The sequence below is a fragment of the Podarcis liolepis genome (assembly GCF_965112155.1).
Source record: "Podarcis liolepis genome assembly, chromosome: 2".
NCBI lineage: Eukaryota > Metazoa > Chordata > Lepidosauria > Squamata > Lacertidae > Podarcis > Podarcis liolepis.
Window position 1 is genome coordinate 42,002,594 of NC_139555.1, and position 25,348 is coordinate 42,027,941.

At 43.3% G+C, this 25,348-nt stretch overlaps 1 protein-coding gene across 4 annotated transcripts in view; it reads right to left on the bottom strand.

The window, feature by feature from the left end:
• Positions 1–910: 910 nt before the first annotated feature.
• DNAH9 (dynein axonemal heavy chain 9) overlaps positions 911–25,348 on the bottom strand; it is a 183,189-nt gene continuing 158,751 nt past the window's right edge. For all 4 annotated transcript variants that reach the window (XM_083487398.1, XM_083487399.1, XM_083487400.1 and 1 more), the window contains 7 exons: positions 18,566–18,793; positions 16,176–16,367; positions 15,312–15,503; positions 13,387–13,557; positions 9,714–9,896; positions 7,847–8,236; positions 911–1,394 (listed from right to left, as the gene is read on the bottom strand). In XM_083487398.1, the coding sequence (XP_083343524.1) occupies positions 1,167–1,394; positions 7,847–8,236; positions 9,714–9,896; positions 13,387–13,557; positions 15,312–15,503; positions 16,176–16,367; positions 18,566–18,793 (1,584 nt within the window). In that variant the 3' untranslated portion in view covers positions 911–1,166. The remainder of the gene's footprint in view (positions 1,395–7,846; positions 8,237–9,713; positions 9,897–13,386; positions 13,558–15,311; positions 15,504–16,175; positions 16,368–18,565; positions 18,794–25,348) is intronic.

Consider the following 25,348-nt stretch of genomic DNA (forward strand, 5'->3'; position numbering starts at 1 on the left):
TTGTCTGGCAAGATCATCATTTTTCAGGGATAGCTGAAGTAGAATTAATCCTTCCTCTGTGTGGGGGACGATCCAGCGTGTCACCCTACAGTGTACATGACCAAATCCGTGGAAGTAAAAGGAAGAAGCACTTTCATTTATACAATCAGGGATCATCACCTGTATCTATACTTTCCCTGCAAAAGTGTTCAGTGCCCTGCAGCCTCTTTAAACCAATCTTGCTACATCAGATGCACTATTCAATTTCAGGGCAATGCCTCCCAGGATGAATTTATAACATATTTTTACAGGAAACAAAAGTCTGAAACTTTTTACTTGCATTCTCCCATGGCGGCATTTTCATTATGTGTGGCCCCAAGCTTGTAAGAACGACATTTTTTGAATCTTCCTTGAGACTGTGGTTAAATATGAAAGATGGTATAAAAATCTCCTTGAAGGCAGTTCACACATGCAGGCGTAATACTTGATTACTCATCACTTGATGAATTGCAGCTTCCCGCACAAGCTTGTTTCATGGGAAAACTCTGAGTTCATGGTAACGGGTAGAGGGGGTACAAAAGTTGGGTGTTATTTCCAGCCACAATTCAAAGTACCTTCATAACCCTTCATGGCTTATTAACCAAGTACATCCTGACTATTTCCTGAAGTCACTGACGGGGGCGCTCTCTCACCAAATAAAGCACAGCAGGTGGCAGCTAAGAGAGACCTTCTCACTGATGATGCTCTGTCTGCATGGAGTTCTCCAAATGGATGCTCATCCGCTGCCTGTGTTGTCTCCCCTTCAGCACTGGGCAAAGACTTTTTATTTAGTTTCCTATTACTTTTAAAAACTTTTAATGCTAAGCAGGTTGGTGTTCGTGTTTTTTTGCTGTTTACCGGATGTTCAAAAAAAATATAAATCATCTATCAATTTGTTCTTGTATTTTTATTGTACATAAATCACACAGTAAATTTGAAGGGCAAATTTAAAAATTGATTAAACTTGAGTTGTGAACTGAGATGACTCACACATACATATGTATGTCAACATATCACTCTTTGAACGATGAGCACTCACGTGTGAACCAGGACTGGGTATTCCTTCATGCTATTAAAAAACATCCAACTAAGAAACGGTGACTTTTCTGATGATTGTCTGCTAGCAGAAGAGAATGTGAATTAAGAGTCTAAATCTGCAGGAGCAGTGCCACCCCTGCTAAAACCCACTTGGATGGTTTCTCTTTAGTCTTCAGGTTAAAAGTCCAGACGTAGGTTGGACCCCGTTGGCGGGTTTTGTACACAGGACATGGGTACATGTTGCGGACATCTTGCTTGTCGACAGGGATGGCTTTAATGAAAATAATCGGCATTGATGGAGTCAGGTCCTTTAGTCGGGCATCAGCAATCAACCCTGTCTGTGAAGGATAGCAAAGGAAAATGTGAGCTTATTTGACCAGCCACACCTTTCTTGTACCATTAATGCCAGGCCAACATTTCTCTGTCTCCAGCCATTCCTATAATCTGCTATAACCCATTATCAATGGTTTGCTCCCTAACTTCTCAGAGAAAAGGCTACTGCAGAGAAGACTAGAAGTCCTCTGCTTGGAGCTTAACTGATTGATCCTCCTTGCCACTTGCCCTGCCATGGTTCAAGGGGGTGGGAAGAATGGTCAGGTTATAAAATAAATAGCCATCCTATTACACAGCCCCACTGTGCAGAAAAATGTGGCTGTGAAGTCACTGCAAGCAGATTGCCCATTGGCATCGTTTTCCCATGCACCCTGTTGGAAAGGAGGGAAGGAGGAAACAGGACTGAAGATGTTGTGCTGCCACTGCTCTCTAGGGTGGGGAAGGAGAAGGTAAGCTCCACTCAAGGAGGTGTCAGTCAACAAGCTGGTCTTGCCTCCTCGGTAGCAGGAGGGTCAATCCCAGGGGACTCTCCTTCCTTAGAGAACACAGAAAAGCTACAAGCACTTTGCACATTATCTTTACATCCTCACATTAGTGCTGCATAGTGATGAGAACTTACTATCAAATGCAATCTTCTGATCAGTTTATTCACCTTGAGGAAGACCATTAGCATTCCAAGAGGCATATACAAATGGTAAGCAATCCTGATCCTTTTGCAACACAAACAATATGTACACTTTTATATTAAGGTAATTCTGATAATAGATAGCGCCTGCAGAGCTTAAGATTTCCAAAGGAGCAAGTAAACATTAAATAATCCTTGCAACAGCAACACTTCTGGGAGCTGGTGTTGCAACATTTCAACTTGCAGTTACATTTAGTTTTTTTAAAAAAAATCTTTTTGAGCAGGCACTTGTCTGGATGAAAGAAACAAAGGGAAGAATTCCTCCCACGAAATATGCCCCCATCTACTTTTAGATTGACAAAGTTTTCAATCTCTCTTAGAGCATTCCACAGCATTAATTAATGTTTTTATTTGCATGCTTATGTCCCTGTTGATCAAAAGAAGCTTTGACTTGGATACAACCATTTTCACTGCTTAGGGATATAATTTGGTTTACAGATTGGTGGAGATGTACACCTGCACACACACCTTCTCTCTCTCTCTCTCTCTCTCTCTCTCTCTCTCTCTCTCTCTCTGCTGAGATAATCAGCACCAAAATAATTCTTGGGGAAAACCTGGCACAGCTATGCTTATTCTATTTAAAGCATTTCAATGCTGCCTTTCATCAAAAAAGACTTCCTAAGCGGTTAACAAAAGAGATTATAAAACTGATCATTAAAACTTACACCAAGGCAATAAGGGAAAAAAATCTAAACAGCAATGCAAAGCAGTAAAGCAACAAAGAAGAATAGAAAACTATAAAATTATGATAGGACAGGAATGCAATGCATCTTAAAAAATTATATCTCATATATATATCCTGTTCCTTCTCCTAGAAGCTTAGGGAAGTATATGAGGAGTTTCCCCCCATTTTATCCTCACAACAACCTTGGAAGGTGGGTTGAGCTGAGAGACTGTGACTGCCCCAGTGCCACCCAGTGAGTTTTAACAATGGGTGAGGATCTGAACCAGTCAAATGCTGGCTTGTGAAAACACAGGGGTTCATGACCTTAGAAACATCACCAGCTAGGTTTTTGCCAACGGATGGCCTTTTCTGTGCACTGATCATAAGATATGTGTGGAAAGAAGCCCTCAAAAATGTAAGTGCAATGTACTTTGAAAGAACCCTGCAGTGACAATGCACATTGGAAGCGGGCACAAGTGTGTGTTTAAGAACAGAACTGCACATTACACACACACCTGTCCTAACATGGCCACACTTGGTAGAGAAAGGCAGCTTTGGGGTGGGATTAGGAATGGGAAATAAGTAAGTGGGAGAGGCAGAGATGTGCATAATCCCTCCCATACTTGTCACTGTTCGGATCATAATTGCAGAAAACCATGTCCAACTCCCCTCTGGGCTTATCTTTGCAAACACCACTTCTGCCTCCTGAGGTGGGATTTTCCCTATAAGAAACAGCCATCTGGATTACATGTATAATATGTAGTTCCACCATATGCTAAGGATGTGGCTTCTGAGAGTGTTGCATTCACTTGTTGAGCACGTCTCTTCCTTTGGTGGGCTGGTGGTGAGGGGGCATCACATAAATGTTATCTTTAGAAGAACTCTGAGGATTAGCTTGACTCAACCTGCCTACTCCCATTCCTGTCTGCTTCTTAAAACCACAGCACACATCACATACCAGCAAGCCTATGCCTGTGATTGTATATTTACTTAGCTTACGAGAGCACACAATACGTACTTTTGCAAACCCATGTTTGTTGCACACATACATTGAACACAGGCTTTAGGCAGGCAGGTTTCTAGTGTATGTAGCAAGACTGTTTAGGCTCTTCAACCCTTTGACTCAAGTAGCATCCGTGTGTATTATTTATGCCTTTGGCAAAGCTGGAAGTGGCCTTAACCACCAGGAAGATCTCTCCCATTAAAATGCCATTGCTACAACCCTCACTGTCCGGTAGGATGGCCATCTACACATTGCTAAAAAAGAGAGGAAATGCATCACCAAAAAAAGAGATGTGCATATGATAATTTATATGTAGAGTTTTAAATTTAGAAATTATAATAATAATTTAAATAGAAACACTGGGTGGCATTCAACATCTCGCTATTACAAACATTCTGCCTGTGCAAGCATATCAGCTTGCCAGATGGAACAATTCTTACTCCCTTCCCTCTGCATGCTGTTTTATGGGTTCTGCCAACTGCCCCTACCAAAGCAGGGGGGCACAGAAGAGGAGCAAAAGCCCTTGTTGTGCTAATGGGATTCTTTAGATGAATCCTGCCCACTATTGGGGTGGGGGAATTTGACCAGTGGACCTGTGTGCTTGCTTGCTCTGTGAGCCACATACTAGCTGGTGATAGGCAACTTTAAAAGCACAGCTCTCCCTCCTCTAAACTGGGCTTGGACAGGACAGCCTTTAAAATACAGGACTGCCCTCTGTAAAGTAGCGCACACAGCCACCCTGGTGTCTGGGGCTTTCCCTGAATTGCTTTCCTCAGAAATCTTGCTCTCTGAGAAACCAGCAGAACGTAAAGTGAAAAGGGGGAAGAGTCCCAAATGAAGCTGTCAAAGACACACACTGAATCCTTCCCAGCTGTCCCCTCCCATAGCCTGGGAATAAGGCAGGTATGGGGAACCTGCGACTGACTCTCCAGATGCTGCTGGCCTCCGCTCCCAGCATCCCTGGCCAAGCTGGGAGGGGCTGATGGGAGTTACAGTGCAGCAACATCTGGAGGGCCACAGAGTTCCCCACTCCTGGAATGAAACCTTTTCTTCCGTAAGGGGCTAAATTTTCCATACATATAATTTATCTGCCTTTGGTGAAATGAATACTAGCAGGGAATTCAGGACCTTGTAAAACCTGTCTGGTTTTCTTTTGTTAAGTGGGAGGCTGATATAGATTGGTTCATAAACGTAAGCCACCCACATAATAATATGAATGCATACATAAATAAATATAGGAGATTCATCTCTGAACAGGGCAGATGGAGAACGGCTGCCTTTAGCTGCAGCCATCACCTTACAGGGAAATTTCTTTTCTAAATTGGAATAGCTCCCTAAAGCGATTACCCTGAACTTCAGAGCTTCATGGTTCTTACCAAAGGATTAATTTCTAGTGAATATGCAGCCCAGAAAGAGTGAATGCGCACAGCAGAGTTAATAATTCTTTACACTGTCACCTGCATTTGTCCCCACAAGAATACGCACATAGCTAACAGAGCTATTGAATGCAGAATCAATGGGTCCATTTCAACACAGAAATGTCCCTGCCTGCCTTCCCCAACCTCCTCCCTCCTCCAACCTCTATTTAAAAAGACATGTTCGGGCACAGAGACAGAATATCATTATTACTGCTTAGTGTTTTGCAGCAGAGAAAGGAATACTTCTAGAAAATGCATTAAGAAATAGCTATTGAAACTCTTATTTGAAATTCCAGTTAAGCCCCCATATCATGCTGCCATAACTGCTGCGCTGATGACCCCAAGTTAGCCATTCTGTGATTGCTGGGTGGGGGGAGGGGGTTGTATAGATATGAGAAAGTGATTTTTTATTTTCTGATCTGCTTGATTACATTTGATAAGAATGTTTCACACATTGCAACGCAGGTTTGTTAAGTTTCACTGTTTGCTATGATGAGGTGTTTTTTACTTTTTTGTAAAAAAAATGAAGAAATAAAGAATTCTGAAAAGTACTGTGCTGCTGCTGCTGAGCATATACTATGAGTAACTTGTACAAAATACACCTCAGTATATCCTCTCCAGGTTAGGGTTTCACTTCTGTTGTTTTATTTATTTAGCCTGAGAATCAGCAGTGTACTCAACAGATACCAACTATGCCTTCTTGGAAAAAGTCTATATGTGTGTATGTGTATATGTATGTATGTATGTATGTATGTATGTATGTATGTATTGGGGCAAAACCCACAGAGTTGTTTACAAAGAGAATAAAACAGCAACATTATTGATGAAAACAGTTAAAAACAACTACTTAAAGCATTAAAAAAAATGAGCAATGAACTAAAAACAGATTTAGCGTACAAAAAAGCAGAGAAATCTGCCAGATTTCTGCCAGAGCACCAAGAAAAGGATAAACACCACACACACAGCTAACAACAAGCAAGACAGTCTGAAGAAGCCATCCTGAGGGAGACTGGTCTTTGGCCTGACTTCTCGTATTCTACAAAGTCTATCAGTTTATGGTTACCTCCTGTTCATAATAGAGCAGAACAAAGGATCCACCACCAGGTGGGTTCCTCCTGATGTTTTAACCTTTCAATAGAAAAACAGAGGTAGATGACAGCCACAACCAGTGCAAATCACTCCAGGTCCAGTTTACACACCCACACCCCATATGCTGATGCTTCCTTGAAAGCCCCACAGCTTCCCTGGCCCCTCAGCCTCAGCTCATACCCTGCAAGGGCTCAAGGAGGGTCTGTAAACATACCAGTGATAAGGCTCTGACCTCTGGTGCTTTCAAACAGCTAAGTCTAGGGAATCAAAGAAAGCCATTGATTTGGATGCATAAGTTATGGGACATGAGCCAATAAACCTTTTAGCTCCAAGGCTGACAGCACCAGCTGCTCCTTTTGGCAGGGTCTTTAAAAATAAGACTGTGTATGCTCTGTGCAGGGGGAAAAACAAAAAAGGTGGGTGGGAGAGGAATCCCGATTCTGCACAAGTTGTAGCACAAATCATGCACCACAGAAATGCAAATTCTGATATCAGCAAATTATGCAAACTAATTTTGCTTATTTTGCTTCAAAGTCCCTGGTTTTCAAAGAATTTGGAACAGGCAGGCAAAAATGGGGTGGAGTGGGGGGGGGATAAAAATAGTGAGAATGTATCAATTGGAGCCAAAGCCATCCTTTGGATTGCATGGTTGTTGGCGTCTTAAAGCACCTCCATTTTTCAGCATGCCATTTTAACTGCCTCCTCCCAATTTAGGTCCCTAGAGCCTTAATACCCAGCTTTCACTGACTTTTGCACAGTTCTGTCTAATCTTATGCTGGCTGTCAAAATCAGAGAACGGTTTCAACATCCATGCCATTTGTTTATTTATACTTTTTTACAGTGGTACCTCGGGTTACAGACACTTCAGGTTACAGACTTCGCTAACCCAGAAATAGTACCTCGGGTTAAGAACTTTGCTTCAGGATGAGAACAGAAATCGCACGGCGGCAGCGGGAGGCCCTATTAGCTAAAGTGGTACCTCAGGTTAAGAACAGTTTCAGGTTAAGAATGGACCTCCAGAACGAATTAAGTTCTTAACCCGAGGTACCACTGTATTCATTACATTTAAAATCCCACCTTTTTTACCTAAGGAGCTCAAGATGGCATAGATGTGGTTCTCCCCCTCCTCTTTTAATCCCCACAACAACTCTGTGAGGTAGGTTCAGCTGAGAGGCAGTGACTGGCCCAAGGTCACCCAGTGAACTTCATGGCCAAGCAAGGATTTCAACCCAGGTCTCCTAGGTCCAAGTCCAACCCTCTATCCGCTACATCACGCCGGCTGGTTGACAAAAGGTTCTCCCTCAGCAAACACAAAAATAGGAGCATGAAAATCAAAATCCACCAAAGTTCTGCTCAGCCTGGCAGGCACTAAAGTCCATTCTCAACTACCCACCCATCCCATCACTTTCCTCCTTCTCCTCCTCCTCCTCCTCCTCCCACCACTAGAAATATTGACCAGCCCCTACTTCAGATTTCAGGCTTCAATAGAAAATATTCCACACATTTTAATTAAAGTTATTTTTATATGATATCGTACATGATTGTTAAAACGGTCCATTCCCTTAGTGTAGCAACAAAATCCCAATGCTCATATTTACCTGCATATCCCAGCGCGCACCTTCCATAAATAAGCCATGAACATATGCACCTTCCCGTGGGGGGCTGCTGAACTCCTCACGGTTCCTCTTGGTCACATCACACTGCAGGGTCATTTTGTCTAGAGGCCACTCATTCTTTCTGGCCATGGACTGCATGATGGCTGTCAGGAAAGACTGTGGGTTGAAGAATCCTGCCAACCACACCACAGATGGTAGCAGGAAGTCCCCAGTCCAGGTCTCCAGCTCCTTGATGCGGTTGAGAAGGTCAGCAAACCAGCTGCCTAAACCAGCCATGGAAGGATAAGCCCTCTTGGTCCATGATTCAGGTACTGTGTCTAAGAAGATGGCATTCTGTAAGTTCTCCATATCACTGGTCATGGTTAATTCACCCTTTTAAAAATGTATGAGAGAGGGGGAAAGGCATTGGTCTCAGGCAGAAATGCAGCAAATATGTCAAAGCAACATGTTTATCTGTCCTGATGTCTTGTTTAAAATGGTTTTCAGGAGATCAGAAACTGTCATGTTCAACCTGCAAACAACGTTGGTAGAGACAGGACGACCAGCATTTTTGAAGAGTAAAATCTAGAAACGTATTCATATCTCTCTTATTAAATCTTTTTTTTTCTTTTTAAAGAAAATAAAAAGGTGTGTTAAACTACTAGAAATGTTTTAACATTATTTCTTCCCTTGCTAATCCTGGTATGTACATATAATTTTAAGGTAAGGGGCAAGAAGCACATAAGAAAGAAGGCAGGAAGGAAGGAGAGGGCAGAATGGAAGAGGAACCTGAAGGGAGGGCAGGTGGTAGAGGGTTGGAGACAGGGGACTGTGGCAAAGTGGGGCTCTGAAGGCACTTCAGGGTGCTCAGGAGATAATGTATGCTATAAGGTAAAGAGGAGTGCCGGGCAGGAGGGTGGTCAAGAGACAAAGTAGCTAAATGAGGCAAAAGTGGGGAGTGATTTGAAAAACAGGGACAGACGAAACCAAGGTGTGCCCAATTTCCATCTTACTTTGCACACCTACCTAAGAGTCAAATGAATGAACAAACAGTGGAGTTGTGAAGCGGCCCCCATGGGCCCCTACTCTTGTGCAAACTGCTATTGAAACCCTCCTTGCTATCAAAAGGGTGTGAGATGCAGTATGGAAGATGGCAGCCAGCAGCATTCAAGTTCACAGAGCTGAAGAAAAGAGGGCCAAGGAGACAGCAGGGCTGAAGTATAAGCTACACATCAGCCTACGGAGGAAGCGAAGGGAGACAATAGGGCCCTGTGTGTGAGTTCCTAATATTTATATATTGCTTGGCACATCCGCAGGTATCCCAAAATGATTTATAATAATAAAGTACATTAAAATGTATTTAAGTTTACAGAGAGTCACAGGGGAATTCAACTATCATTACAACACTGAGGGCCAAAAAACAAGAGAGATTAATTTCACATATTACCCCCTGGAAATCAGCAGCCAAATTACTAGCTGCTAACTTCTTGGAGTTTATATTGTTTATATTACATGTTACGTTTTATATTCTGAGCTTGTCCATCATTTAGTTCCACTAGCAGTACCTTATCATTTGGTATCTTTTTAACAATTGTGGGTGGTACCCAACTAAGTCATACCTCAGAGTAGACCTATTGAAATTAATGGACTTAAGTACTAACTTATGTATGACCAGCATCTGATATTACCCACTGATGTTACAACTTATTTGCCTACTTTTTGCGGTTTATGCATCCTTGTATACAAAGTTCCCTTTCAGGACGTAGAATTTAGTTACATAGGATACTCATCCCAGACTGGAGGGCTGCAACATATAACTGGGTCACTCGCCCATTTTCACACTCAATGTTACACAACAAAGAGCCTCTACCTTGAGCCCCAGGTCAAGTTCTCGCAGTGACCTCCTGATTTCACTAGTAAGGAGGTTCATACGCTCACATTCCTGGAATGCAACAACAATGTATGGGGTCCTCTCTTCCACCTTGGCCATCAGCTCAGGAATGTTAAACTCATCAGTTAGCTTCTCCAGGATATCATCCAGCAGCGCCTTCACCTGCATACCAAAAGGAGGGTTACTGAAATTTTATTGCAGAAAGTGGTAGATGGGGCCCATTGGGATAGGTAAGGTGAAAGGCAGGTGGACCAACAGCGGTTGACCCAGAGTCACTGGCAGCCAGAGACAACTAATTCAAGTTTTGTCTCCTCCTTCCTCCTTGCTGAGTTCTGTAAGGGCCACACTGAGACTAAGGAAGAAGAAGGTGACGGGCAGTCCTATGCGCTGGACTGATGTACAGTCATACCTCAGGTTAAATGTGCTTCAGATTGAGCGTTTTCAGGTTACGCTCCGGGGCAACCTGGAAGTAATGGAGTGTGTTACTTCTGGGTTTCGCCGCTCGTGCATGTGCAGATGCTCAAAATGACATCACACGCATGCACAGTAGTGGCGAATCATGACCCGCGCACGCGCAGACGCTGGTTACACTCTACTCAGGATGCAAACGGGGCTCTGGAACAGATCCCATTCACATCCAGAGGTACCACTGTAATTAAGAAGGCAGGACAGTGGGGGATGGCTCAGGGCAGAAGTTGGTGAGGCAGTGTCCCATTCTCCCTACTGGACCAGCCTCCACTGCTTGCAGAAGTCAGGGAAGATAATCAACTATTCATTGCTGCCTTGTGAAAGTTAACCTGCACCTGCTGAAGATAAAGCTGAGCCGACATGAACCTGGCTCCTCTAAATCAACCCATCCAAATGGGCTATTACATTCTAAATACCTACAAGCATTCAAAGTGGCTCTTTTTACAGAGATGATTTAGAAATGGCCACATATTATGCAGGAGCTCACTCTTCTCCTCTCCTTTTCTTTCTTTCTCCCCCCCCCCTTCTTCCCATTTTCCCGTGTGCCTCATTCTGAGGTTGGGCTGGTTCAGTGAGATGGATGAAGCTATAAAAGTAAAAATCAAACAGTGGAGCATACTGTATTGCACCGTTTATGAGCAATTTTATTCATGTATTATTGACAAATGCAGGAGATTATTTTAAATGGAATTTTAAGGTGAACTATCTCAGCACATTGTAAACAAGACAAGAAAAGTCTGTCAGCTCCCAAGGTCTCCCTGCAGCTCAGCTCAGCAGCATGGTCGCCAGAGTTTGGAACATCATCTCATGAGACGGCGGATATTAATACATTTAAGCCACTAAATCATTTAAAATGTATAGAATGACCTTCGGTCCTTTCTTCAAAGCATTATATTGTATTCCCTTGTCTTCTCTGTCACCTGCCAATCAATCTGATCTATTGGCCACAAACCAGCAATTCTATCAGAAGCTTTACTCCTGCCAGATTCAGAGGGTGTCCATGTATACCAGAAGGGATAGTAGTTTCCTTTCTGCACCAAAATTAAAAGTAACTTGCTCTGCAGACATTTTCCCTGGTAGATTTCCATCCACAACTGGAGGAGGGTTAAGATTCCTGGGCAGTAAAAGAGGAGAACTTAACACCAGAAAGATCTTGGTCAGCAGGTAAGTTGGCACACTCCAAGGATTCCCTTTGCTGTAAGCTGGCGAATAGAATTATCACCAGCATTTAAGCAAAATATGAAGTAACAGTCGGGGCTCTTCCTTCAGCCATAAAAGGCAAAATCATTTAGAGGGAAGCCAGAAGAGTTTCTCTAAGCCTGGGAAAATTTCTTAGGAAGGCTGAGCACACCCCTAACTGTTGCCACATTTTACTTAAAATGAATTTCAAATTTGGAGGCCCTTCTCCTGGTGAAACAGCAGAGAAATTCCAAGGGAAGAAAAAGGTAATTGCAACAAGACCACTGGCATTTATTGTGGAGGGTGGGGCTGCACCTCCCCAAGGGTGAAATTGTTTCCATGGGTTCAGGTCTCTCTGCTCCATGACGTTAAGTGTGTATCCTACCTGCAATAACCCATAAAATCACAGACACAAAAATGAAGCCTGGATTGCAGGGAATCTGCCAGCCAATTCACATTCTTCCTTTTAATATGTCAGAACACTTGATCTTATTTCACTCGGAGTGAGGCATTCGCTTGAGTAGTTAACCAAAAAGCCCAGACCATGTGTCTTGTTCTGGCCGTGGTCCTAGAAAAAGAAGCCACGTGTACAGGAACTTGAAAGCCAAGACGATGATCAGCCTTGGCAGCAACAAATGCAAAAATTAATTAACCCAAGATTGGGATTAACCATTTTAATCTTAGCCTCTGAGTGTAAAGAGGAGGAAATAATGGGGCTGATCTTCAACTGTCTATGAATTGCAGCCAGAAAAAAAAGTGTTCATAAACCAACATTTTAATATTGAACTTCCTGTACCTTATAGGCATGTACTGGAGTTTTAATGAAGTAAATGTTTCCCTTAAGAGAACATGAGGAAATAGGTATTTTTGTTTTTATTGTTACTAAGAAGTCTGCTACAGATTTAAACTATGTAAAGAAGGCATCAGAGTTTATTGAAAAAAAGAGTAGTCAACTGCACACTCCAAATCTCCCTTGTTGATCTTAATCTAGGATATTCCAGCTCTTCTATACCCATCATCTATTATTATTATTATTATTATTATTATTATTATTATTATTATTTGTATTTAAATCCCACCTTTTTCTCCATGGGGCTCAAGGTGGAACAGGTGGTTTTCCCCTTCCTCCTCATTTAATCCCCACAACAACCCTGTAATGTAGGTCCCCCCCCAATAAATTTTATTAAAGTTTGAAAGAAAATATACAAAGGTTAATATCAAATATCTAATAAACTAATCTAAATAAAAACTCAAACCAAAAAGGGGGGGAGGAAGGGGAAAATGAAAGAAAAAAAGGGGGAATGAAAGTAGTAAAAAATAAAATTGGAAAAAAACCTTCTGATTCTTTGTCTGTCCGCTATATATAGAAAAGAACATCCACACCAAAACAACACCCAACAATTCCACTTTCTATAAACCAATATTTTCTTCAGTCCTCAAACCCAGATATCATAAATTCGCTCTCTTTTTCACACAAAACCCTGTGAGGCTGAAGGTGAGGCTGAAAGGCAGTGACTGGCCCAAGATCACCTTGTGAGCTTCATGGCCAAGTGGGGATGTGAATCCATATCACCCAAAGAGAGTTCTGCAATCTGTATGGCAGCTGCCTGATTTTTCCAAGACATCCTCCTGGGTTGCACACTGCGACTACGAACTAGAAAGGGGAGGCGCCACTGTCTGGATGCTCTCCCTCTTAAATCTCTAGGAGGAAGTCAAATCTAGGCATGTAATGGATTGTATTGGTCCCTCTGTATGAGAACCATGGTGTATGTCCACCATTATTAATTTTGAATGACAGCAGAGGTCATAAGCCATTTATTTCTACAGTGCCCACAACACTGTGGATATTGTACTGGAACTGTACAGTTCCAGGACCTCCCTTGGAATCAATAACGGCAGTTCCTACTGCCTAGCAAAAGCTAACTGGGCTGTATGAACTGCCCATAAACTGAACAGGATTCAGGCTGAAACTAAATCAAGCACTGTCTATCTGCTGTTGACTCACCTTCTCTTCCCGGGTGGCCCCTGAACCTTCTCCAAGGCTGGTGTCCCGGGGCTGCAGCTCCAAAACAGTGCGGAAGAGCTTTTCTGAGGTTTGGGTCAAGAATCCAATTTCTGCATTGGGGTGGAGGCCATAAAGGTACGGAGACTCAGCAGGCAACGTACTGTCTATATACTGGGCAGCAAAATCACATCAGGATTATCAGCAGGGTTTCAGGCATCTCACACAATACTACTAACAGGACACATGCCTCTGATTCATTTGTGCTAGTGGGCCATTAGGAAGCCAACATTAGAGCTGCAGGTACGCTGCATAAAAATCAGACCAGCCTCAGACCAACCAAGTTTTGCAGCTGTTATACCCAAACCTTGCTACAAATTTCCAATAAGAAGCCAATTCTTAACTTGGTTTGGTGTGCCCTTTGGATGCAACAGTTTTAGCTTATAGCTAGGAAATGGATGGGACGCGGGTGGCGCTGTGGGTTAAACCACAGAGCCTAGGACTTGCTGATCAGAAGGTCGGCGGTTCGAATCCCCGCAATGGGGTGAAGTCTCTCAGCCCCACTCACCTCACAGAGTGTTTGTTGTGGGGGAGGAAGGGAAAGGAGATTGTTAGCCGCTTTGAGACTCCTGAAGGGGAGTGAAAGGCGGGATATCAAATCCAAACTCTTCTTCTTCTTCTTCTCCCATTGCTCAGTCCCTGCTCCTGCCAACCTAGCAGTTCGAAAGCACATCAAAGTGCAAGTAGATAAATAGGTACCGCTCCAGCGGGAAGGTAAACAGCATTTCCGTGTGCTGCTCTGGTTTGCTTAATCATGCTGGCCACATGACCTGGAAGCTCTATGCTGGCTCCCTCAGCCAATAAAGCGAGATGAGCGCTGCAACCCCAGAGTCGGTCACGACTGGACCTAATGGTCAGGGGTCCCTTTACTTTTATCTTTAGGAAATGGATAATGAACAGTGGCACTGTTAGCCCTGAACTTTGGGGCAGAAAACAAGAGCCTCAAAATGCACCTGTCACTGCAACAACTTTTGCTTCCTTTTGAAAAAAAAAAACTTTTTACACAGGGGTGTATTTGAATACGCTAGAGAGCAAACCGACCCCTTCATACCCCCTGTTAAGTGATGGGTGGAAAAGGACTGACTAGGCATTAGGTGTCACAGCTAGAATGGGTTGCTTTTTTCTTTCCTTCGTTTTGAGGGGGAGAAAGGAAGAAAAGGGCATCTCTTTCTTCTATTCCAGGGTGGGTGCGGAAGGGTAGGTGGGGAAATGAGCAACCAGGGCAGCACATGGAGAAGAGAAAGCAGGGTGGCAGAGCAGTCAGAGGAACTTCTGGTGCACATCTTGCCCTGGGCTACCTCAAGCTTGGGAGCACCACTGTCAACAAGTGCTCACAAGTTCACTTGTTTTCTTCTAAAATAAAACAAGACTTGCTCTTCATATCCTGTTGCTAGCACCTCCCCCTCCCTGCCCAACAGAAGCTTAAACAGCCCTTGAAGATCCAGAGGTTTTCTCATAAAACCTTAAGATAAAAAGTGTCCCTGAGCATACTGAAGGAAGCACTATATAAACAAAAGTATTAATAATATAATGAACAGCACTGTCAAAGTGTGTCACGGTGCTATCCTCTACTTCTTCCCTCTGAAATAAGCTCCACTAAGTTCGGCAGGACTGATTCCCAAGTAAGTGTGTACAGGGTTAGGATTGCAGCCTCAGAAATGCTTTGGAGCAAACAGGTGCAGCTTTCCATCAGGTCTGCTGTGGTCGGCAAAATAATAATTTCTATTAATGCATGAACTGAAAGAGTACAAGGTGCACTGTCACCTTTATCATTAGAGTGGGCTCTTTGGGAGAGATTGTGAACAATTGGCTGAAAAAGAACCACCCACCAGAAAAATAAACAAATAAATAGTGTTCAGCAGGGATACCTGGTGATAGCTGTTGTAATCCATGTTCCCTGGGAGGGGAAATCCTGGGGCCAGCAAGAATTCTCCCTCCAACATTTCAGGCTTGATGAACTCTTCCAAGTAGGTCTTGCAGAGACGTCTGTCCCAGTCATCTGTGATGTGTCCTCCATACATGATCTCTCCAAAGAGGTATCGCAAATCGTCATAGGGAACCTAAACAACAATAGGCACCAGATCAGACCAAAGGCCAACCTAGTCCTGTTTCCCACAGGAAGGCAACTGCTGTTGTTCCCCAGCACCTGGTAATTAAAAGCACCATCCCAGAGGCAGCATGCAACCATTTTGACTAATCACAGGCTACAGGTTGCAGGAGGTGCTGCTTCCTAGGAGCGCAGTCACCATGCACCCTTTTAAACCTTAAGTCTCAGGAAATGCTTTCATGTCACTAGTTACATTTTTTCTAACAAACTTAATGTAACACAGCAGTTAAAACCGCTCCATGCTGTACACAAGAGAGTCGCTCAGAGAAGCCCAGACTGCAGAACAGACTGTGTGTATATGTGTATATGTATGGTGAGGGAAAGGGAGAAAGGGTGGGAGGATTGCTACTTAAAACAAGGATTTTCCCGGTTCCCTAGACTGAACACATTTATCTTGGCAGCCAAACACTTCCAAATATTTTCTCAGAAATGCCATGGTGGAGACACACACAGGCCAGAAACAAAAGTTCATTGGAATGGGGATTGTAAAGTGAAAGATGTGCCCTTTGCTTGGAGCTACAGTAGTAGATTAGTCCCCAAAACCAAAAAAAGCCACTGATAAATCTATTAAAGACCCAAGAACAGGTTTCATGATTTAATGTATGAAAGATATGACGCCGCTCACCTTTGAACTAGCCTCCAAGTAATTGTACAGAACGTTGACTGAAATGGTCAAGTCCCCAGTGTTAAAGGGGTATGAACGATTCCAGCCCTGCGGCCCAAACTTGCGTCTTTCAGCTACCACAGCATGAAAGTAGCAGAGGGAAAAAAGGATGCTCTTAAATTCATTCTCACGGGCACACATCTCCAGGGTGTCCTGCAAGGCAAAAGTGGGGGGGGGGGAGAGAAATAGGTGTTTTCTTGGTAAGCACCACGCTAGGTCCTCAGCAAGGGTCTCATGAACTGCAGATTTACCAAACACAAATACACACTGGAGCATTGGACTTGGGTTATCCAAGTACCCCCCCCCCCAATTATGTTAGATTTATTTGTGTGAGAGGTTATAAGAGGGACAGAGTTGACTTCCTAGACTTACCAGAACTATACCTCTTCATTAATCCATTTTAATGGATTCTATTTTTTTAGGACATAGCCTATTTGTAATCCAATTAATTTTTTCTACTTTGAGAGGGATACGGTATTGGCCTGAATATAAGCCTCACTTTTTTACCAAATTCTGACCGTGAAAAGTTAAAGCGCGGCTTAAATTCGTGACCTTACAAAAACTGGCTTTTATGATATCACTGCTGAAACAGACATATGGTAAAACAGAATAGGTGTGAGTGCCTGTGGAATTTTCAGGGAACGGCTTACATTCAGGTATTGTCTTTTTTTCTCCACCCCACCCCCCCAACCCCTGAATTTTAAAGGTGCGGCTTCTATTTGGGTGTGGCTTATATTCGGGCCAATACGGTATTATTATCAGGCCAAGTAAATAACATTTTGATTTTTTCAAAGTGCTTTACATCTGATGAGAACCACAACTAAAAATATCCCAAACATAAATAAATATTTAAGCTTGCTTCCAGAACTTATGTAGAATAAGCAAGCACAATCCCACTTGTCCCATCTTTTCCTGTTATAAGCATTTCAGATGTGGCAGATCTTAGCCATTTCTGTACTTTGCCTTATAGTGTGCTGCAGTCTGGATGACTGCAGAGGGCATATTCTTTTACTGTTTACTACATCTGGTCACCACGCTTTCAATGGAATCAATCATCCAACAACAGAAAGGGCTCCTCTGTATTTGACCTTCAGCCCAACAATACTGCCATCTTCAAACTAACCCCATGAATTAAAGAGAAAGAATACGCCCGCAGCTTGGAGGTATGGCCAGTGCACCTGGGCTCATTATGACAAATTGCAGGACAATAGAGAGCAGGTGGGCCAGCCAGCATCCATGGCCTCTTGACACATAGGTTTAAATGTGTAACTAAGTGAGAGAAGCAGGAATCGACTTCTTTCCCCAAATTTTCCAAGCGTCAGGATGCAAAAGGGAGGGAAAGGCAGCTCTAAGACAAATGCACCCTGTCCTTACTTGACTGCACATGTCTCTCTAGCTGCAAACCCAAAACAGCAACATGATGCTGATGCAATACCAAACCACAGTCTTTATATAAAATTGATACAATAATAAGCTCTTTGTGAGACTCTGCTCCTTGCATTAGTTCTAACAGCAGCTCATAGCAGCCAAATGAGGTGTGAAGCCACTGCTCCCACGTACAGCAGGATTTGGAGGATAAGATACATTTTGTAAGAATCCAGCCATTTCGAGAACATTAATTACTATCTGATTTGCAGAGGCAGGATGGGAATGAGGAAATCTTGAAAGTTCCACCCCTTCCTCTCTCCTGATCTTGGGATTATGAATGAAAGTAAATGAAAACAAAATAAGCCAGAGTTCCAGCATTGGTCCTCACCCAACTGCGCCTGCCCAGAGATTCCAGCTCTTACCCAGGAGAATACTGCAATGGAATGGCAAGGCCCATCATCAGAGTTCTGCAACACACATCTTTCCACCAAGGGAGTGAAGCCCCAGATCATGCATCCTAGGTAGTGCTGGCTTACACCTATGGGCAAGGGGACCCACTCCCTCCCATGTCCTCCTTCTCAGGATGGCCAATCAAGGCATAGCAGCCTTGCACAGAGGGTTCTTGCTGGTCTCCCTGCCAATGGGAAAGCATCACAGTAATGGTGTGGCGAGCACAAAGTGACCATTTTAAGGGATGCAAGGAAATGCCTAAGTATGTACAGGAAAAGCTTTAAGGAGACTGCGAAAGTACACTAGCAATTTCCCCAGTTCACACAGACACCGGCTCCAATTAGCAACGCTCAAGGACACACACAGCAGAACAACACAGTGGTTGAGTCTCAGTGAGTCTCTGTAAAGCCATTCCCAGTCCAGTGCACAACTGTGCAGGCCACACTGGGTGCATTGGCTAATTGCTAGGCTGATCTCCTTCCTGGCTGTTGTGGCAGAACACAGAGATTCTCCCTGAAATGGTGGGCCAATACCTGGTTGAAGTTGTCCAGAGCCTTGTGGAGGTTGGCATGCATTCCTGTTGGGGGCTCGTTGGTGATTTTGATGGAGTTCTCAAGGATGCCCTGTGGTATGATGTGGCCTTCAGGTGAAGCCGCAGGCTCTGCACTAATGAAGACACGAAATGCAGGGTGACTGCCTTCACTGTGCTGCTCTAGCTTCTTCTCCAAGGAACTCAGCCACTTGGCCACCAGGTGGATGTTCTAGCAGGAGAAGAAGGGGTTATTACTGCAGCTGGTTTGAACAGACATCACACAGAGCCCTTCCAGGAGGTGAAATCTGCTCCAGCCCCCCCCCCTTCACAAGGAAATACCTTGCCTAATAACCGTCAACACTGTAATTCACTTCCACAGACATTAGCTGCACATAAAAGGATGTGGATTTTATACACTTTGAAATGCAAAATAATCAGAACAAATAACTAGCAATTAAGGAAACAGCTCAGTGTGTTTGTTTTCTTAGGGATGATGTTATTCCATTTGTTAGAATAATGTACTGCTGGTGAAGTGACGCTATTTCTTCCAGACAAAACAAAGTTCCTGTATATATAACTGAAATGAAACTGCTTGATAATTTCCAATCAAATAACTCACCCTTGAAATCTGAGCCAGTTCCCAGAAAATCAAATTTCACATTGTGCTCAACAACAGTGTAGGTGCCTTTATTTTTTTTAAAAAAAACTGGTTAATTTCAGGCTAGTTGTGCCTCCCACTGCCAGTTGATGGTCACTCTCTTGTTAAAGATTTCATCAAAGGCCATATTGATGAATGAAGACATAAAAGCAAAGAGAAAGGTGGGGGCGTGTAGGAGGATAGGGAACCTGCTGTTATAAATTATCAAGCTGGCATATCTGCCATTCCGCAGATACTGTATACTTAAAAGTTTGATTTTTAAAAACAAAAAACAAAACAACAACAACTGGATAGAGTAGAGAATTGGGATGGAAGGGGTAGAAACTCTAGATGATAGCTGGGAAACAGTCCAATGTACAATGCAGCACATCTATCAGGAGATCCACTTGCTGAATTTCTGGTTCTAATATTTAAAGGCAGTGATTATTGACTGCCTCACTTATGTAAGCTGCTTTGGAAGACTCCATGTTGGAGAGGGAGAACTGGGATCTAAGTTTTTGCATAAAGATAAATAAGAGGTTAATCTGTTGTTTTCAAATGAATTGTAACGTTGTGCACTTTCTGTGTTTTAATTGTTTTATTCTTGGTACTTTAATATTGTCATTGTATTGCAACTTTGTCATTGTATTGCACCAGGGAGACAGAATAAATAAAAATAATGCAACTGTGCAGGAATGCATATGTGGCCACACACACACATATCACTTCTCCGCCTCTCCCCCTGCTCAGTATGCATGAATGTGCAACACATGTATCCACAGAGCAAATGAAATAAACAACAACATGATAATGGAAAGCTGGACAGGAACAGAAAAAGACACCATTCCTGGCTCTTATCTAGCAAAAGAGGTACAAACACTCCAAAATTAGTTAGGGTGATCCCAGATCCTTCCAGAGGTTAGCAACCATATTACTGATTCACCATCTTGGGATTACACTGACACATGGGTAGAGTGTAAAGTAGTGCGCGTGCTCTCTCTCTCTCTCTCTCTCTCTCTCTCTCTCTCTGTGTGTGTGTGTGTGTGTGTGTGTGTGTGCATAATACCACACCAGTTTGTTCCTTGTAGGCCTGGATACCAATTTTTCCTATGCAAACTCCAAATGTTGCTATGCCACCATGGAAGCATCCAATGCTGCACAAATATATTCAGCAGTGGCTCAGTAAAAATGTGGGTGTATGCTGCGCACACAAATCAGTGCATATAGGAGCAGAGTTTTACAAAGTACTTCGTCATGTGCGCTGCTTGGATACACAGCCAGTTCACATGACTGAATCCTGGGCATGAACCCAGGATTGGGTGCACTGGATCAATTAAAGACAACTGGAGCAGGAAGAATAGCACAGAAAACATTTATGAAGCAAATGGAAGACTGCTGTGAAATTTGACAGCACTGCAAGGTCTTCTTCACTTCAACCGAAGCTTCAAAACAGCTCCCACAGAGCCCTGAAATGCAGGCACCTGATACTGCTCTCCATGCAGTAACTCAGACAGACATGAGAGATTCAGGTACAAGCAGGATAGTGTAAAAAGACCCCCAATTTCTATGAATAAAATTTGATAGAACAGAACAGGCACTCCCCACAGAGCATGATGAAGATGGATTCTTTAGGAGATTGAACCTTTTGGCTGTTATGTAAATAAGCAGTCTCAGGACTGCACCTTTTGCTGTAAGGGTATGGCAACAGCTGTTGCTTTTTCTTCCCATTGCATTTAGGTGCTAATTTATTTATTTCTATTCAGTTACCTTGATGAGATGTGGCTGATTAATACTGTCTGGATAGCAAGACTACTCTTGCAGCTTGTCGCTGCTCAAAATGCAATGCATGCACAGACATCTCAAAACCCCACTACAGCCACTTTTACATTTACACCAGTAATGGCATCAAGCCCATCAATTTGCAGAATTCAACTTCCTGAACTTCCTTGTTCTGATTGGTAGAAGAATAATGGCCTAAACCTGAATGGCTACAAGACCTATGATGCTGCAAAGGACTTTACCAAGCTCTTGTAGTAAAACCACCTAAAATTAAACTGTTCTAGCTGGGTGCCCCTTTTATTTAGATCTTCCGATGATAAAAGTCTCACCAACTGTTGTCTTAGTAACTTGCCCATAAGCCTAGAATCCTGTACACTCTTCCTTGGGAGTAAACTCTGCTGAAGATAGTGGGACTTACGGCACTTTGGAGTAAAGTTGCATGGGATCATGTTGTTTCAGCATTCTATTTTCTTTAAGAGAAATGCTTTGTAATATGTAGCCCCTTACTTTCTGTCTTATCCCCCAACACAATGTTGTGTCAGTAAAGACAAGGTGGTGATCCACAAGCACCAAAAGTTATTTTCCTGTCCGTAGCTGATAAACAGAAAGCTGTGTGCAAATGGCCTCTCAAAATTCTCCACTCTATTCGTAGCCAGAGAAACCGGGCAAGAGGACCATATCACTAAACTTCTCCAGGAGGAAGAGTAGTTCTCCCAACAGCTCCTTGGGGTGTAGCGGTGGGCAGGTGTACTTTCCCCCATGAAGGTCCTCCCCAATTGCTCCTGCAAGAGACAGCAGCAGCAGAAGCTGTTGGCAGCCTAACCAACATTCTGCATCCTTTGCAGTGCCCTAGACCTAGGGTTATCTCAAGGCCCTGCAGCGCGGGTGGGGTAGTGTCAACAAAACTGAGGGGATATTTAATTCTGCAAAGCTGCTTTCTTTTATTGGATGAGGAGGGATTAAAATCTCAGATACGTTCTCAGAAAAGAGGGTTTTTCAGGCTGAAGGCAGTAGCCTATGCTCCCTCCATTCATCTTATTTCCGAATGCACAGTGGATTTCCTAAGCCATCTAAGGCTTGAAATGTGCTGCATGCAATGGAAAGGTGGGCTTGGTAATGAAGCAACCCACAGGAGTTCCTTGCCATTTTTTTATGCAGGGCGCTCCTTCTGGATGCCATGTTTATGTTATGATTCATCAGAAGTACCTTGTGCTTTTCCAGTAAAGGTATTTTCATCACCCGTTCTGGACTTTGGGTTTTGAAAATTGCGACAAAATGTGCATATACACACACCTTTCAAAAATTGAAACTGCCATTTGTGCAGCGCTACGGGTGTGAGTAGGAGTGTGAGCATATGTGTGCATGCTCCTGTCAGGGAGACAGATTGTATATAGCAATCAAAGGAACGAGGGTGCATATGTAACAGACTGGGAAAGAGTCCAAGGATGGATAACAACACACACACACACACACACACACACACCAACAATATGTGTAGGTGTTTGAATTTTCCTTTTAAAAAAAAGAAGACTCCCAAACATCTTTAAGCTTGTACATCTCACAAGGTAAAACATGGATCATAAAGACGTAGGCATTGCTATGGTAACTCCTGGAAATAGTACCGTACAAACCAGCAATTTAGTTCACCACAGATTCTCTCCCACACCAGTCAGCAGAGGTATACTGTAAAAGTACCAGGAGGTTCTCTTCCCCATTTTACAGACACTTTTTCCAGGACCATCTTCCCAAGGTGTGTCACAGAGGTGGAAGGAACCCATTCTGCAAATCGGCAGGGTAACATCAAAGCGTAACTTTTGAGGCCTCCAATATCTGACTGGAAGGCCTTGCTGAAGACGCTGTGCAGTCAGCCGTGGCAGACAGATTGGTTCTTGCTGGCATCTCAGAAAAGTATATTGCAGAGCTGGAAAAGGTGCAGAAAAAGGGCAACCAAAGCAATCGGGGGTCTGAATCAACTCCACTATGAGATAAGGCTACAGCATTTGGGGCTCTTTTTGTAGAGAGAAAAATGCAAGTAAGTAGAGATATTACAGAGGAGTATGAAATTAGGCTTGGTGTGAAGATAATACTGGAACCCAGGGTCATTCAACGAAGCTAAATTGGGAGCTGAGGTGGGAGGAAATAACTTCCTTACACTTAAACCATGGAAGTCAATAGAAATGATGGCCACCAGCTTAGATGTGAAGGTTCATATCTGGGGGTCGACATATAAATGCAAAAATGCATAAAGCTAGGAATCCCTAGAACTGCCCTTCCCCCTGCCACAAAGTGGTAGAGCTGCTTACCTGGCTTTGCGAAGCTGGTGCAAGGACTTTGGCAGGTTCCTACAGCCTTCCTGCTGCCTTCTCAAAGGCCAGTGCCTTGCATACCCAGCTTTTGGAAGTCATTGCAAGGGCTCTGGGATGCTACCAGAGCCCTCATACTGCCTTCCCAAAGCTGGGTCAGCCCACAATCACAGCTGTAGGAAGGTGGAAATAAATAAACAAACAAAGATTGGGTTTTCTCTGCCCTCCATTTATTTATTTATTTACTCATTCATTCATTCACCACCCAAGCAAAGCTGTGGGTTGCCTGTACTTCCTTTTCTCTGTTCTGAATCTTCCAACATTCGATTTCACTTGATGACCCCAGGTTCTAGTGTTATGAAAGAGGAAGAAGTTTTTCCACTTTCCTATCCACTTTGTCTGCAATATACATAATTTTATGCACCTTTTTGAGGTGTGGTGACTAGAGCTGAGCACAAGTGTTGCTTCTCTACAGATATGTGTTGTGCTAATTGCAGCTTTATTTTCCATCCATTTGTTAAGGATCCCTAGCGTGGAATTTGTCTTTTTCCACAGCTGCTATACACTGGGTTCAGCGTTTTCACTGAGCTGCTTCCCCCGGCCTCCATTAAGTATTTGAATGATCCCCATCCACCCAAGATCTCTTTCTGAGTCACTCATTGGCAGTTCAGACCCTTATTAGCATATATGTGAAGTTTCAGAGGCTCAGATCAGTTTCCAAAGCATGGCTCGCTATCCTGCCCAGTAGTTGGCAGAAGCAGAATAAATTATGCAAAATAAGCACATGCACATATATGCAAATGAATTTAATCTGACTAATTTCTACACATCAAGGAATTCTAATTTGGTTGGCAATGAACCCAAGGTTACCTTGAAGGTAATTATTGGTGGTGGGTTTTTTTTAAGCACATAGCACATGGTACACAACAGTTCTGCCTTGGCTTGTTTGCGTAAAAAAAAAACCTCCTTACCCTCCACCCCAAGTGTTTGACATGTAATCCAATTATTTAACATGCAATAAGGAAATCTCTGCCAAGCTTTTGATCAGTGCATTGCTCTGGTTGAGCAGCTCATTGTTATTTAATTTAGTACATGAACCCAGCTCAGTGAAGCAACAATGTATGAAAATGAAAAGGCACTCAGGAATTCAATTAAGTCAATCAACTGAGTGAAGGTGGTGACATTCTGACTAATGGATAAAGACTGTGGTTAAATTAGGACGAGCTCACGTCTGGACTTTTCCTGGTAAAAAATGGGATACAAACCAAAGTATTTGCTTTACTTTGCAGAAGTTACGACATTGCTTTTTCTGGAGTCGGGGTTTAAAGGAGAAAAAGTTTAGGCCAAGAGCTAAGTGTGGCGTCAGTGGTATCACATGGGCAGCATCAGGCTTCACCTACCCCACCACACTAACAGCAAACAGCTATGGAAGCCTAGCTATGGCATCTCTCTCAAGGTACTCTACATGAATGCAGAATGTTAATGGGGACAGATACTGCTACTTCCTTATCAGACAGCAGCTGCAGGGCACAAAATGAAAGCTCAACCATATTAGGTAAGGTGGGGGCATGAAGAAGCTTAGAACTGTAAAGTCATCTAGTCCAACCCCTGCAATGCAGGAATCCTGCCCACAGTCACAGCCATCCCTGGGTGGGCTTGAAGAATCAGAGTTACAGACTTTGGGTGGAATTCAACGTCACATTAATATAGTCATTCCATCAGTGCAAGCATTCCCCGCTCCCCTCTTCCTGCACTCTCTGCTGGGAGTTCTCCTGACCCTCCACAGAGCAGATTTGGGGAGAGGTGCAGATGGGGTATGGTGGGGAGGAGAGGGAAAACTCCCTCCATGCTAGAGGAAGTCCCTGCACTGGCTTCTGCTGGCACACTGGGCTAGTTAAAACCAGCTTCCCTGTTCAACTATGGACATTTGTTGTGTTTTCTTACTGCTTTTCCTTCTTCCGTGAAGGAACTGACTGTTTTCAATATTGATTATTGTTTTCATTGTTTATCATACTTTATTTAAATTTACAGTGGGGACCCTTTTTGTGTAAAAGTTGACATAAGA